Source organism: Zonotrichia leucophrys, unplaced genomic scaffold, assembly GCF_028769735.1.
Source record: "Zonotrichia leucophrys gambelii isolate GWCS_2022_RI unplaced genomic scaffold, RI_Zleu_2.0 Scaffold_45_405039, whole genome shotgun sequence".
Lineage (NCBI taxonomy): Eukaryota > Metazoa > Chordata > Aves > Passeriformes > Passerellidae > Zonotrichia > Zonotrichia leucophrys.
Window position 1 is genome coordinate 307,318 of NW_026992250.1, and position 16,890 is coordinate 324,207.

General features: G+C 45.3%; 1 protein-coding gene across 1 annotated transcript in view; it reads left to right on the top strand.

Moving 5' to 3' along the window:
* The window catches only part of LOC135460428 (SET-binding protein-like), a 65,187-nt gene extending 49,774 nt beyond the window's left edge, over nt 1–15,413 (top strand). The window contains 1 exon segment of the mRNA XM_064737245.1: nt 15,190–15,413. Coding sequence (XP_064593315.1) covers nt 15,190–15,413 — 224 coding nt within the window.
* Nucleotides 15,414–16,890: the final 1,477 nt, after the last annotated feature.

Sequence of the window (16,890 nt, forward strand, 5' to 3'; positions counted from 1 at the left end):
ATAGATATCAATTCGAACACACGTCTATATCACCTTGGTTTCTTCAGTAGTGGCATTTGACTCTACAGTGTCATATTTCATATGGCATTATGCACAGTTTGGAGACCTATCTTCCATATAGTTTTATCATGTGACTGCAGGAAAAGTGACTACATTGCAGTAAGCCTCAGTGTTTGTCTGGGTGTCATGGTTTGAGCCTGGCACAGAGCCAGTGCCCCCCATGAAAATGCCCTCACCCTGGTGTCTGCTGTGAGATGTGACCAGGAATAAGCAAAACAGGCTTTAGCTTAAACATAAAGAACACTTTATTACCTAAACTACAGGAAAATAGGGAAAAACTATAAGGAAAAGAAAAAAAAAATTGAAAACCTTACAAAAACCACTTTCCTCCTCCCCACTACCTGACTTTCCCAATCCAATACATTCTCCCAAAACACCAACTGCCCAGCCTGGCACCACACTTTAGTATACTCAAACTTCAGTTCATGAAGAGGAAAGGAGTCCTTCTTGTTCCATAGGCTTCCCCTGGAAACACACTGAAACCTCGTGTGCTTCCCTGTCACTTCGGCACCGCCCGGAAAAAAAGTCCTTTTGCCGCTTGTGACATCTTCCTTCCATGCCCAGTGCTCTCACCACTGCGCATGGACCAGAGCTGCTTTTAGGGTTGTCTTTCAAGGATGCCTTGTCTCACTCCAAAAAGGCACAGTCTCTGCTTTGGGACATCTGTCCCCCCCATATTTTTCCAACCCCCTGGGGCCGAGGGGTCCCCACGATGAACTCTCCTGGTTCTGAGGCACTGCTTCCCCCTAAGTGCAGTCTCTGTGTCACAGGAACAACTGAGTCCATGGCCACAAGAAAAGTCCAGCCAAAAGGCCACTCCAAATCATCTCTCCCCATTCAATCATCTCCACGTTCTTCGGGCCAGGTCCTTGTCTCATCTCATCTCTTATCTCCCTTCTTATTCAGCTTCGAGGAGGATTAGCATTTTTGCAAGGCCCCAATCATGAAAGAAAGGGGTTAAAACTTTCAGTCTCTGTCCCGGAGCTGCGGCACTCCCACACACGCTGCTGCTCCGGCCGGGCACTCTTTCCCCCCCCCTTCTCCTCCTGGGCCGGCTGCTATCACATTCGGTGTCGCCGGCTCTCTCTCTCTCCCTCCTGGGGGAGGGGGGGGATGGCTGCCCGAGGGCTGACTCCCTGGGATCTTCCACCCTTCCATCCTCGAGGCCTCCTCACCTCCCATCTCTGTCCAGGCCCAGGGCCTACCACGTGGCTGCCCCTCCCCCGCCCAGCAGCAGCGGCTGGACGGGGGGAGATCTGACCTCTTCGCTTCGACGTCCCAAGAGAGGCTGCCAGGGGCAGAGCCCTGCTTTTTAACCCCTGTGTATTCTCGGAGGTGTGTCCAAACCCCACTGGCTACACCAGGTGCCAGTCTCAAACTCAAAACCTTCATTGGTTTGACCACAGCTTCCCAGAATTCCCACTTCTTCCTGGTCAAACCACCACACTGGGTAAAGGGGATAAAAGCAGTTTCCTGTTATACAGATCCACAGTAAGCTCTGATACACATTGATGCCCAGTAAATGCAGCATGGGAGCAGTGGCAGTGCTTAAAGCAGATGAGAGAAGAGCCAGATGTGAATTTTGCTCACTGAGGATGTATGGAGTATGTCACCCTCCCTTTTCCCAGCTCTGCTTCTGCTGTGGTTTCCTTGGACACCCCAGGCTCCTACAGAGCTTCAAGCAGCTGCAAAAGTGTCAGCAGGGAGTTGTTCCCTATTCCTGTGTCCTGTAGTGAGGGACAAGTGCTGTACAGTTACGGGGTAAGTGTTTGTACAATCTGGCCCATAAAAGTTGCCATTGTAGCTTTACAAAGTACCATTATTTTTAAATACAATTACATTTATCAAAACAGCTGTTTGGGGCCTTGAAAACTTCTAGGAGTACAAATCAAAACTACTAAAAAGAGCTCCAAAACCGTAATCTGGCTCCCTTAGAATAAATGTTCTTATTTTGCTCTAAGTCTTCTGCCAGACCTGGGGAAAGGAGACCAAGCTAGCATGACTGTTCACAGAATCACAGTCACAGAATTTTTAGGGTTGGAGGGGACCACTGGAGATCATCTAGTCCAATCCCCCTGCCAAGGCAGGGTGTACTAGTTTGAAAGCAAACCAGTGAGAGACTCCAAGTCAGAAACTACAACTTAATAGGAACATTGAAATAAATGCAATAGTACAAAAACACTGACAGAGTCAGAATACAGCCTGATGCCCTGTCAGTCAGGGTGTTGGTAGCAGTCCAATTAAATGGTAGTTGCTGTCCTCTTGGAGTGACAGATGTAGTTCTGTTGAAGCAGTGATCCTGTAGAAGGGTGTGGTCTTCCTCTGAAGGTCCAGTGGTGGTCTAGAAGGGTCTGGTCTTCCTCTGGGAATCCGGTGGAAAAAGGCTACTTGTGGTGTTCAAATCTCAGATTATATCCAGGTAGGAATGCTTGGCTCCTCCACCTGGGCAGAGCATCTTACAATAGGATGATGTAATTTTATCAGTCATGCAGTGAGACTCAATGGCCCATTAACAGAGGATATATCCCTGGAGGGAGGATGGGTCAGGGAAGAGATAAAAACCACTGCAAACCTGGTGTTAACAGATGGTACTAAAAGACATACTTTTGGTTACATCTTGCATTGTAACCTAAGACACAGTGTCACCTAGAGCAGGTGACATAGGCATGCGTTCAAGTGGGTTTTGAATATATCCAGAGAGGGAGACTACAACTGCCCTGGGCAGCCTGTTCTAGTGCTCTGCCACCCTCAATGTAAAGAAGCTCTTCCTCATGTTGAGGTGAAACTTCTCGTGTTTTAGTTTATGGTCGTTGCTCTTCATCTTGTCAATGGGCACCACAGAAAAGGGTCTGTCACCATCCTCTGGGGACCTGCCTTGAAGATATTTATATGCATTAATGAGATCTCTTCTCTTCCTCTTCACAGGCCCAGCTCCCACAGTCTCCTCATAAGAGAAATGCTCCAGACCTCTCAGTATTTTTGTAGCCTCTGCTGGACCGCCTCCGGTAGCTCCTTGTCTTTCTTGAATTGCGGAGACCAGAACTGAACACAATACTCCAGATATGTCCTCACTAGGGCCAAGTAGAGGGATAGGATCACCTCCCTTGACCTGCTGGTCACACTCTTCTCAATGCCCCCCAAGATATCATTGGCCCTCCTGGCCACAAGGGCACACTGCCAGCTCATAGTCAACTTGTCATCCACCAAGACTCCCTGGTCCTTCTCAGCAGAGCTGTTCTCTAGTAGGTCAGCCCCCAACCTGTGCTGTTACTTGAGGTTAGTCCTCCCCAGGTACAGGACCCTGCACTTGTCCTTGTGGAACCTCATTAGGTTTCTCTACACCCAAGACTCAAGCCTATCCTGCTGAATGGCAGCACAGCCTTCAGGTATATCAGCCATTCCCCTCAGTTTCATATCATCACAAACTTGCTGAGCGTGTATTTTATCCCTTTGTTCAGATCATTGATAAAAAAGTTGAATAAGGCTGGAGCCAGTATTGATCCCTAGGGAATGCCATTGACTACAGGCTTCCAACTGTATTCTACTCCTCTGATCATGGCCCTCTGAGCTCTGCCCTTCAGCCAGTTCTTGATCCACCTCACTGTCCATTCATCTAACCCACATTTCCTGAGCTTACCTACTAGGATCTTATGGGAGACAGTGTCAAAAGCGTTGCTGAAGTCTGTTGCTCCATTCAGCCTACAGCATTTCTGAGAGGAACGGGCTGTTAAGGGATAGCAAAAATTATGGGGAAAGTGAGTCAAAGCTTTCCTTGAAAGTGTTTTGACTAAGGCATTTGAAATACAGTGGGTGGTGTTGTTGTTTTAATGCTGCCGTTCGCTTTACTGTGTTGCTTCCAATGTTTGCACTGACCAAGGAGAGAAGAAACAAAAGCAAAGTTGGAAAGGGAGATGGAGCTGGAGTATTTACCGCCTAACCAACCTTTTATTTCTTCTCTTAATGGTTGTATGTTTATTGCTCTGCCCGAGGCTCAATACAGTCTTTTGGATCAGTGATTAATTAATCAAACTAAATGTTGTGATCCTTTTGCTTTTAGGGAGTGTTGCAAGCCTCCCAGTGTCACTGTTAAGTCAGAAGTGACACAGTGTCAGTCACAAGGCTAGGTGGCATAAGCGCTCTGTCTTTACTGAAACTGCTTCTTTTATACACTAGTCCAATACAGGTAGACCTGATTGGTCATTTAATCAATACATTTCACCTGATTGGCTAATTAACAGGACACCCATTTGTAAACAATCTTATGAGAATAACAGGAAAACAGCTATTAGAAAAACACCACCTGCAGGTTGCTTTTAATAATTGCCTATCATTGTTTATCTCCAGCACCCTCAAGCTTCCCAGGCCAATTCTGGGAAAACTTATCTAGCTTTCTCTCTCTCTGACCAGGCTGTCACATCCACACCCCAGAACTCTGCCTAATTTCTGCCTCTTAATTTGCTCTCTGTCCAACAGTCAAGCAGTTCTTCCTTTGCAACTTGGTGGCTCCCAGCTATTTATTTTTGCTCTTTATGGAAAATGCCAGAATGTCTTGTTTGAAGTTTTTATTCAGACCACTGCTATCTTATGGAATTGTGTAGATTCCACCTTGGGTGTGCAGCAGCTTCACATCAAGCACAATTGACTTCTCCTGGGCTCTTGGCTTTAAAAGGGAATAAAGAATCATGGCCAAATTCTTGTCTCAGTCTGGCATAAATCAAGCATCTCTCTATTAAAATTGGTGAGGTTGACTTCTGGAGTGAAGTATCTGTTGAGGCATGTATTTGGTCTGACCAAGGTAAAGTTCACAGTCCTTACAGTGCTGTGCTTTACATTAGTAGCTGGACAGGTGTTTATAACAGACCAGTGTTTTGCCTAATCTTGAGCAGAGCTGTCCCTCTGACATTCCTTCCCCCACCAAAGGGGATGGGAGTGTGTTGTAGTACAAGCTGACTTGTACTGAACATTAATTTGGCTATGGATAAGAAATCCAGCCCAGCTCCATGAACCACCCTCTGGGCTGAGTGACAGAGGTTTCAACCAATAACAACTCTCCTCAGCAAGCATTTCAATTGTCTAGCGTCTGAGAGGCATATAGACTAGAACAATGACTATGTAGCACCGTGAGTTTTTGAATTGCCTACAAAAGCTGTTCAGGAAAAATAAAACAGGCTGTTTGGCTATGAAGCAATGGGGGTCTGTCATGTCTCAGACATATGAACAACAAGGTATCACGTGATGACCCCAGAGTGAGGACGAGCAGCCCAAGTTTTAGCCTGCAGATAGAGCGGAGAGAGACAGGGCAGACCCTGCAGAGCCTGTCCCCACAGCGAAAAGCTGGAAAGAAAGAGGCCGGAAGACCCCAAAAATAGGCAGCAAAGGCTGCAAGAATAAAAGCTGCAACAAAGGATGCAAGAAATCACAGCCAAAGGGCTGTGTGAAAAAAGAAACTGGAGAAGCTGAAAATAGAAGAAAAACCCCACCAGAAACATGAGAAACTTTATATCTACACAGGTTCACCCAGTACTAAAGGTATGGAAACTTCTTCTTAAGGAGTTGGAAATAGACTATGATGAAAAAGCATTATTAACATTAATAATAGGGGAAAAAAAACAGTTTAGACACAACTAAAGAGGCTGCTTTTGACTTTAATACCTGCGTGTGAACGGGTCAATTCATAATTAGAGCAGCCACGAGAGGCGAAGAAAATTTGATAAGAGTTATTGTTATGAACAAAAATTCGGTTAATATATTTTTGTGAGAAAAAGTTACAAAAAGGCAGCCAGATCACTGTCCCTGCCAAGGTTCTGGGTGTTTTGTCATGGTAATCCCGGGTCGTTGTGGTTAATTGCTCCTTTTGTATAAGTAAAAGCCCTGGCTAGGGCGAGGTAATGGCCCTTCCCCGAGGCTAAGGTGTACTTTTCCCAGAATAGTGAAGACACCTGAGAGGGTGGGGGGGGTTATGCAAAGTGACTCCAGGACCAGCATGCTTTTTGGGACCCTGATTCCAAACGCACAGAAAAAACCCCAAAAACAACGAGCCAATTAAGAGTTGAGAGACTGAAGTGATGTCGGGACGTGAGGAGCCGAGTGCCGAGCCTGCAGAGACACTAGAAACCTTCATTGATCCTCACCCTGTGTTTGAGAGCCCTCCGGGCCAGGTCTGGGAGGAAGCGAGACTGAGACGAAATGAACATCTGATGGGGACACTACGCCCTAAAGGCTCCCACGAGGACCGGATCCCCCAGCTCTGCCCCTAGTGGACCGAGCTGTGCTTATCCTCCTCCTCTGAGTCGCCCTGGGAGACACGACGGGGACTGCAGCCCTGCTGAGCTGCCCAATCCTGAGCTGATCACTTTTAATAAAGGCATTATAAAGGAGAAGAAGTCTCCTGGCCCTGTTTATTTCAGCTGGGGACTCATCTGGGATAGCCACGCTGCAAGAAGACTCAAGACTGGCCATCTTGGAACTTCAGGACAGCTGGCTATCAGGACCAGAGGGATCGGCTCAGGGACAGCGACGCAGAGGAGCACCGGAGCACCAGACTGGTGAGAAAGCCGGTGGCGGGGGTGGGAGACGTGCGCATGTGTGTGTGAATGAGACGGAGGCCGGCAGCCGGACCTTCGAAGTGAGAGCGGACCCCTCAGTACTGCAGTTCCAAGCTTTTGCGAGAAAGCCGGCCGGGAACAGGGGGTGGTGCTTGGAATTAGCATGAGTGAGCCGTCTCCCAAAGGGGAATAAAGGGCCCCCCCTCCGGGTGTGCGGAGGGAATATTTGTATGAGTGGCACGCACCCAAAGTAAGTCCTGACAGAGGGAAGTCAGGCCGATTTGTAAGTCTCGAGAAGGATTCGCGTAAGATTTTGTTAGTCCCGAGAAGGATTCGGGTAGCTCACAAGCCCTGCAGGCAAAAGTAAGTCCTGACACGGGAGTCAGGCACAAACCCCAGCGAAGGAGGCTGTGGTTTGCTTTTAAGTCCTGATACGGTCAAGCCTAAAAATTGGTGGGTTAGGCAAACTAAAAATCAGGCAGTTGTTTTTCCTGACTGAGGGAGTCAGGCACGACCTGGATTCTTAGGCCGAGGCTTCGTGTGTTCAAGTCCCGATAGATGTAAGACCTGACATGGGGAAAGTTAGGCAATCAAGAGATCGGGCAGTTGTTTCAGTATAAAGTCCTGAGCATCAGGCAGAAATTTGAAGTTCAGTGGAGGAGGCTGAAGCTCCTCAAAGAAGGTTTTTTTTGAAATTACTGGTCAGTAAAGGCACCTTTGGGATTTTTTTACTGTTAAGACCTGTAAAATGGGATGGTGTAATAGTAAAAAGACTGGCAAGAGACTGAAGGATATACCTCCCAATAGTCCCTTAGGAGAACTGTTAGTAAAATGGGATTCTATAGAGGTCACAGAGGGATTAGATATAATGAAGATGATCCACTACTGTGTAGGTCTGGCCGGAATTAGAGGTGCAAGGAGGATAGCCTTGGTGTGGGACAAAGGATAAGTGGATGTGCCAGCAACTAAATCATTATCTGACAGCTCGAGGCGATACTGATCCTGAGAAATTACTGTATGTAGCTTGCTGGTTAAAGAGCGATGTTGGGGATGAAGGGGTGCGAATTTGTAAGACACAGAGGAAGAAAGAGGGGAATGAAGGAGTGGATTACAGGACTAGTAAAAGATGGGATCCCCTGGATTATTTGCCTCCTTCTGCCCCTCCGCTTATAATCACCTTCTTCAAGCACCTCAAATGGCAGGTCCGGTTCTTCCCCCGGCTGCCATCTCTTTAGCACCTGCTCAAACTCCTCCTTCTACCTCTTCAGCTTCCACTATGATAAACCCAGTATCCCCTCCAGCTCCTTCTGCACCACCACAAGTGCCTACTCCACCTGCTGCATTCTCCACCCCTTCTCCAGCTCCACTTAATATTCACTCAGACTCTTCTCCCCCTCCTATTGCTGTCCCTTTACCTCCTCCTAGTTGGGACACAAATGCCTCCTCGCCGGATAAACAGCTATCAGCAAATACACCTGCTGATGGGCAGAAAGTTCAGGGTAACCCAGATATCCCTCAAAGTAGTTTGGCATCTAAAGATGCGCCGTACTGTAGTACCAGATCCAAGACCTCCAAGGCAGAGAGACTCTTTCCCCTCAGAGAGGTTCCTATGGGAGGAGTAGCCGGAAGTGTTGCCTTTGTGAATGCTCCCTTAACTGCTTCTGAGGTGAGAGGATTCAAGAAAGAGTTGGGGCATTTAGTTGAGGACCCAGTGAGCATAGCCAACCAAGTGGATCAATTTCTAGGTCCAAATATCTACACTTGGGGGGAGATGAATTCCATCCTGTATATATTATTTTCCCCAGAAGAGGTCCAGATGATTAGGGTGGCTGGCATAAGAATTTGGGAGAAAGATAACCGTCCAGGCCCCCAGGTGCCATCAGGCGAACAGAAATTGGCACTAACGGATCCCAGCTGGAACCCTAACCAGGAGGAGGGGAGGAACGCCATGATGGAATATAGGTCTTTGATAATACGGGGGATCAAAGAGTCAGTTCCCAAAGGAACTAACACCCAATTGGCATTTGAGGGCACACAGGAGAAAGATGAAGCTCCTGCTGCCTGGCTTAACCGCCTAAAGTGGAACTTCCAGTTGTACTCTAGAATAGACCCAGACACCCCAGAAGGTCAAATGCTACTAAGAGTCGAATTTGTTACCAAATTTTGGCCTGATATAAGGAGGAAACTGGAAAAGATGGAAGATTGGCAAGACAAGGACATTAATGTGTTATTAAGAGAGGCATTGAAGGTGTATTTAAGGAGAGAGGAAGAAAAAGCAAAGGCCAAGGCTAAGATCATGGTTGCTGTAGCTAGAAAAAGTGCAGGGTGGGCGGGTCCACCACCAGGAGGAGGCAAGGATAGGCCTCTTGTACTGTCAGGTGCAAAAGGGATAGAGACACTTCAAGTCCCTTTGAGAGAACGACATTGCTATTACTGTGGAGAGCCAGGACACGTCAGGAGGTTTTGTAGAAAGCTCAGTCTCGATGCGGCAATAGCCAGGGAACAAGATAATTTAGAAAAGATCCTTAGAAGTGACGATTGGAGGGCCAGGGGCTTTACACTTTAGGGGACCTGATGCAACATCTAGAAGAGCCCTTGGTAAACTTTAAGGTGGGACCCCTAAATGAAGAATTTGAATTTTTGGCTGATACAGGAGCAGATAAGTCCTGTTTCAACAAAGTAACATCTGAAGTTAGACAAAAAACAGCTAGGTAGAAAGGATATCCAATAGCACCAAAACTGGCCAGTAAGACTTAACTTGTAATAAGTGATGTGAAAGTAAAAGGTACCTTATTGTTGTCTTGTTGTGTGTGTGAGAGTGAGTCACAAGAAAAGTCAGCCTCAACTTCCCGGGCAGGTGGGAAGGAGGCAGTGGAAGTGTGTGTGTGTGTGACCTGCAATACCAGGATACTGTTCCCCGGGCAGGTGGGGGCTGTGGCCAAAGTGTGTGGGGGGGTGCGTGTGTGTGTGTGTGTGTGTGTGTGTGTGTGACCTGCAAACGAGACTAGTGTTCCCCAGATATGTGAGGGAGCCGTAGCTGTAAGAGCATGAGTGACACGCAGACAGCCTCACAGGTGAATGTGCACCAGAGGCAACCAGAGTCTGGGCCCTTCCAAGAGGCCCAGAGATACTGAGACCTGTGGGCCAACCCCCAGGGTGAAGGGGGGGCTACAGGGACCCGTGATTTTCTAGCAATAAGTTTGTGTCTTGAGGGTGTGGAGGAATGTGTGAAAGTGAATGAGAAATGAGAGAGTGAATATAAACAAATTAGAATAGAGGTAATGTAGATTGTGCATTACAAGTTTTACCACATCTCCTTAGAGGGAAGTGTATTGCGTAGATGAATGGTGTAAGGAAAAAAAAAATTAAGTGTAAGGGGTTGAAAGAAGTATTTAAGCTCTAAGTGAAAGTAAGAAACAGAAGCAAGAGATAAATAAATAAGATCTTGAAAAATAGAACAGAAAATCAGTGAATTAATTACACAGAAAAATAGGAGAATAAAAGTACTTTGGGAGTTAAGTTAGCTGAGAAATACAACTCTTTGCAAAATACAGAGTATGCAGAAGTTGATGAGAGAAACATACAAGCTATGGAAAAAGAGAAATTACCAATAACAGTAAACAGAGAAACTGAGTTTTGATAAAATCATTAAATAGCAGACCATTAATGCCTGTGTTTGAGAGCCCGTTTCAGGTACTCTTCATTACTAATTTGACTGTGCAGACCAAAGGAAAAAGGTTGGACACACATCACTCTCACCCCCTGGCATTGGACCAGGATTCAACACCAGTTTTTTTTCCCTCTGGCATTCTGGCATTGGACCAGACTCCACCCCATTCTCCTTCTGGCATTGGGCCAGAGTCCACACCACTCACCTCCAGGCACTGGATAAGGGTTCATCCACATCACAAGTGAAATCACCTGAGTATACTGTGATTTAAGGTTGACTCTCAGAAGGAAGAGTCAAAAAGACTGAACTGTATGGGAAAAAAATTGGTATCAAGAGTTCTAACATTGCTTAAAGTGTTTCAAGACTGTTCTGTGTAAACTATGTTGGTAAAAGGTTTAAGACTGTAAATAAGTAATTCTGGTTAAGTTCCCTAATTTAATTCTAAAGACTCCAGGTTAATCCTCTACAGAACACTCCCCTGGGGGGGAAACCAAAATTGGTAGGGAACAGACCAAGAGGGGTTTAACCAGAGAAGTGGGTAGAAGGGACTCTAAAGAGCTTGGAAGCTTCTTCTCAGTAAAAAAATTCCCCAAGAGGCAAGGCCGGGTGGGCAGGCTGTGCAAGATGACCCATACCGGACTCTTGGGAAGGGTAGTAATGATGGCTCTGATTGCTGGTGGTGCTCTGGGGAGCCCAGCTGAGCCGTGCAGTGAATGCTACCAACCCCTCTATGAGGAGGAAGTGAGCTCCTTGTCGAGAGTCGACATCAGTTCTAACCCTGATTGTGTTAACCCCTCCCAATTGGTCCTTTATCAGAAAAATAAGAGTGTATTGGATAGCATACAATACTGCCACTTTTAGGCAGCCACTCCTAGGAGAGTGCCCTATAGAGGAAGCCTGGTTGTGTTTTGAATGTGATGCTGCTGAAACAAGCTCAGCAGATCTAGTAAAAAGCAAAGAAATGGTGAAAATGGTAAGAAAAATTGTTTCTTACAAGTATTTATATGAGTGTACTGGAAAAGAGATAAATCCCTTTTGGAACACATTTCACGGGAGCTCTAAACCCCTAAGTTTAATCTCATCTGGCCACTGCATTGCTAGAGTGATAAAACCAATTTTCTTATTACCCAAAGAAACTGGATCAAGTTTGGGAGTTCCTATATATAATGATTTGGGAGAAATTAAACAAAACCGGGAAAGTGAAATAGAAATTGAGAAAATCCAAAATTGTAAAAGCCAAGTTCGGATCCCAATATCTGTGTTGAACAAAGTCATCCGGCTCCAGGCAGTATTAAAAATAAAGAATTCAATTATCAGGAGCATTTCAAATGAAATAAAAAGATTAGCATGTGTAAATATTCAAGATCAAACTCCTACACTTGATCCCAGTGGGTGGAAGAACTTGGAGATTTACAGAAAAGATGTATGGGAAAAGGTGTTTTTTCTTGCTGTGTGTGTACTTGGAGGATTGCTCTTTTTACTATGCTTATTTATCTGTTTTAGTAAAATAGTATTTCCTGTGCAGACCAATCTGAAGAAACCAAGGAAAGTAACAAGGTTAAGTAACCATGATTACCAAAGTGCACAAGCAATTTATAGTAGATGCAAAACAAAAAAATTGTGAGTTGATGCGAGCTTAAAATTTAAGCTCGATCAAAGAAAAAGAGGGGGGACTGTTATGAACAAAAATTCGGTTAATATATTTTTGTGAGAAAAAGTTACAAAAAGGCAGCCAGATCACTGTCCCTGCCAAGGTTCTGGGTGTTTTGTCATGGTAATCACGGGTCGTTGTGGTTAATTGCTCCTTTTGTATTAGTAAAAGCTCTGGCTAGGGCGAGGTAATGGCCCTTCCCCGAGGCTAAGGTGTACTTTTCCCAGAATAGTGAAGACACCTGAGAGGGTGGGGGGGGTTATGCAAAGTGACTCCAGGACCAGCATGCTTTTTGGGACCCTGATTCCAAACGCACAGAAAAAACCCCAAAAACAACGAGCCAATTAAGAGTTGAGAGACTGAAGTGATGTCGGGACGTGAGGAGCCGAGTGCCGAGCCTGCAGAGACGCTAGAAACCTTCGTTGATCCTCACCCTGTGTTTGAGAGCCCTCCGGGCCAGGTCTGGGAGGAAGCGAGACTGAGACGAAATGAACATCTGATGGGGACACTACGCCCTAAAGGCTCCCACGAGGACCGGATCCCCCAGCTCTGCCCCTAGTGGACCGAGCTGTGCTTATCCTCCTCCTCTGAATCGCCCTGGGAGACACGACGGGGACTGCAGCCCTGCTGAGCTGCCCAATCCTGAGCTGATCACTTTTAATAAAGACATTAAAAAGGAGAAGAAGTCTCCTGGCCCTGTTTATTTCACTTTCTCTTCTTCCAAGCAGCTGGGCTGAGTGTATCCATATAGCAGAGCTGTTTTCAGCTCTGTCTTTGGCCTTCCTTGTCTCCAGTGTAGGCAGGAAAGGGAGCAATATTCAGCATTGTTTTCTGTGCCAGCTATAATTAGTTGACATAAAGAGCCCTTAAGTAAGTTGACACACCCTTTGAGTTGCTTGGTTTGCTTAAAAAAGAACTAAAACATCCCCAGACTACTCCAGATTCTTTTTCCTGCCTGAAGTCTAGTCTGCACCAGTAAAACCTTGGGCTTACACAAAAACTGGGACAAGGTCTGTTGCAGAATGTTTGTCATTCATATATTTTATATATTTTTTATTAAAAACAAATGAACAAACAAATACATCTGGGAAAGCAACAAGTTAAAAAAATAGTTAAATCTAATTCTTGCAGATTTCCTGTTTTGCTTTTTAGCAAAACCTCAAAACTGCTTTGAACAACCTTCCCACCTCAGCTGAGAGTGGAGTTGTGTACACTCCACATGCGGCCTTCGGAAGTGCACCGAAGGACAGTAGCACATCTCCTTTAGCACAATGGGGCCAAGTTTACTGCTAGCAGGACAATCAATATGTGTGCCTGTGTACGACTGCCCAAAAGAGCTTCTGACCCAGACTAGCACATTGGAAAACTAACTTTTTTATTTCCAGCAGAACAGGCTGAACCGACAGAAACTGGAGGCATTTGTTAAAGGTATGCCTCTCTGAGATTCTAGGCAGATATTGTCACTGAATTCAGGAAGAAATAAAACTCTTCAAAATGTTCTTTGATATGCCAGTGAGTCAGGCATTACTTTATTCTGGGTAGAATGTGCAGTGAAAGTCATTCCAACTACGCATGTCCCTTACAAGACTTTTCACATATTTGTACATTTATAGAAAACAAAGAAATTCTTGTTAATTGGTTGTACAATGCCCAATACTTTGATCCCTTGGTTTTAATGCTAATTTGGTCAGCATTCTTTGGTTCCCTTATCTGTTATAAACAAAAAATCTGCCAACTTCTTTTGGGAAAAAAAAAGAGTTGCAAAACCAGTTAAACCAGTTGCTGCTAAAGAAAAGTTCTATCTGTTTGTTATTTTAATCACCGGTCGTTTTAGCTAATTGCTCCTTTTGTATCGGTAAGGCCTTGCCTGGGGGTAAGTTGATGGTTCTCCCCAGACAGTGGAAGGAGGGGACATGGGGGGGGCATCAGAGAGAATGCAAAATAGCCTTAAGACCAGCATGCCATGGGAAGTTAACCCACCAAACTTACCGAAAAGACCCCAAAAACAATGAGCCAATACAGAATTAAGAGATCAGAGTGATGTCTGGACGTGAGGAACAAAGTACCGAGCCTGCAGAGATGCTGAAAACCTTTGTTGCCCCTCACCCTGAGCAAAAGACCTCAGCTGGAACCAGGACCTCTGAGCCTGGAGAATTCGAAAGTTAGGAAACACGGCTATGCCCACTGCTCTTGTGAGGTTGGGACCCTCAGCTCTGCCCTTTAGTGGACAAAGCTGCTGTTAAAAATGATCAAATCGGGAGCCGAATTTATAAAAAAAATTGACAAAGATTTATTAAGTAAATTAACAAAAAATAGAAAATTTGAAATCCCACCACAGCCAAGACAGCGCCAGCCCCGGATGCAGCCGCTGGGTGCCCTTTGGGATCCTGCTGACAGAGCGACAGCGTTCCCCCGAAGGTACACACTGAGTGCTTCCAGCAGCCTGCTTATATACAGTTTATTCTGCCTGAGGCAGAGATGACCACATAATTCTTTGTCTCTCTTTGCATGTAAAGTTGGATCCATACATGTGTAGAAACAGACAAAGAGAGTGTCCAAAGCCCAGACAAATGTCTGAGTGCCCAAGAGGAAGAGCTATTCACATGTAGTAGATGATGCCATCTCTTGAGCAGCAGAGATTCCATCAAATCCAGGTGCATGATCTCATTGGCTTCCTGAGATGTCCCATTGATCATAACCCAGGAAATTCCAGATGATATCTTCCAGGTGCAGAGGAAATCCTCTCAGATGGCTCCAGCCTGTCTCCTACATCTGATACTTGTTCGGGAACTGGTTGCCATGTGAATATCTCTAGCCCAGACAAGGAAAATTGCAGGCACTGTGGCTCAGGGCTACTCTGTTCATATGAGAACGGGGTTTGATTTTGTTGGAAAAGAAATGAAATTTAGCAAAATGTTTTATTATAGTTTAGTTATGAGTTTTGTGTGAATTGGTTTGTAAAAATAATTTTGTAGCCGTTGATATTATGTGATTGAGTTTTGTGTAACCCTGGCAAGTAGCTTTAGAAACCTAATAAACATTAAGCCAGGGTAGGAGAGTAAGAAGACTAACCGGTTTGGGGATAGCATACAATAGGACAGGTAGAAGATTTATGATTTTGTTCGTGAACTAGGGAATGTATTACAAGGGTCCGTAGTTTGGCGAAGGGCCACTGTTTCTTGGAGACTTTGTTATGAATTGCATGTATATAAAAGGAAAACACCCATGTGTGAATTTCGGGGTTCTGTTTTTGGGGACGCTAGTCCGCAGGCCCCCGGGCCCTTCAATAAAGCGCCGCACAAAACTTATCCGAGTTTTGTGTCCTTTATCATTCGGGCAACAGTTTTCTGGCGACCGCGGCAGGACTCCGAGGGTTGCTGGGGCGGTTCGCGTCTCGATCCACTCCAAGCCGGCGCCGAGCACTTCTCGGAGGAGTCATCGGGTCGTGCCCGACCCCCCGCGCCTGTCGGACGACTGCAGAAGGTAAGCCCGTAGGCGCTTTATATTGGAAAAAGGTGATAATTGGATTTGGTTTGGTGGTTAATGGAAAAAGCCTAGGCTCCGGCCATAAGACGTCTAGGGTACGCAGGTCCGGAATTCGCCTCCTATTGTTTTTTTTCTTGGGGAAGGACGGCGAAAAGGTATATTGGTTTATTGGGATTAAAGGTGGAATAGGAAAAAAAAAAGAAAAAAAAAAAAAAAAAAATTAAAAAAAAAAAAAAATTAAAGGCTGTAATATGATGTCTTTTAAAACTTTTAAAACTTTGGTGCAGGCCAATGGAAAAATACCTGGAAATACGCCATTAGGTTGTATATTGAAAAGGTGGAAAGGTGAAGGCTTTTCTCAAGAGTTAGATAAGAGCAAAATGATAGATTATTGTAACCGTTGGTGGCCTGAATATGAGATTGGGGAAGTGGGATGGCCAGTGAATGGTACACTGGAATTGGGGATAATGGAATCTTTGATGCACTTTTTAAGGACGAATGAGAAATGGGATGAAATAGCATATTTAGATTTGTTTTTCGTTTTATATCGGAAAGAATGGCAAAAGGAGTGTGGTATTTTGGTTTTACAGATGAATGATGAGAGCAGGTGTGTTGGATGTAGAGAAAGAAAGGAGCGTGATTTGTATCCCCCGATTGAAGAAGATTTGTCCTATTGTGTAGCACCTCCGAGGGGTCCGGTTGTTCCTAATGTACCTTTTGCTCCTCCTGCTGACATAACTATAAAAAGGGCATCTAGTGAGAGTGACAGTGATACTGAAAAGAGTGAAAGTATTAAAAGGACTCCGTTAGCAGAGCGGACTCGCCAAGGAAGGAAGGGGCAGAAGGGGCCACAGTTAATTGCGCCGTTAAGGGAAGCTGTGGGACCACAGGGAGAAAGGATACTTATAAAGGTGCCTTTCTCTCCAGGGGACTTGGTAATATGGAAACAATCGGCTGGAAGTTACCGGGAGGATCCCGAAAGGGTAGCAAGGGTGGTTAAAATGGTGATAAAAACTCAGAATCCGGACTGGAATAATTTACAGGTATTATTAGATACTATAATGGATTCTACAGAAAAGGAGATGGTTGTTAAAGCTATGAGAGAAAAGGCTCGTGAGGAGATTAGGTTGCGACAACTAAATGAAACAGTTGATGAATTGGTGCCAAGTGAGGAACCCAGGTGGGATCCAAACTCTACGGGAGGAATAAGGCCTGTAAAACGATATCAGGAATTGTTGGTGGAAGGAATTAGAACAGGAATACCTAAGACTATGAATTGGTCTAAGCTGTATTCGGTCAAGCAGGACAAGAATGAGTCTCCGTCTGCCTTTTTGGAACGGTTAAAAGACACGGCTCGGAAGTTTACTAATTTAGATGTAGAAGATCAATCAGGGAAACTTCAATTGGCATTATTGTTTTTAAGGCAATCACAAGAGGATATTAGGAAAAAGTTACAAAAGCTGGAAGGGGAGGATACT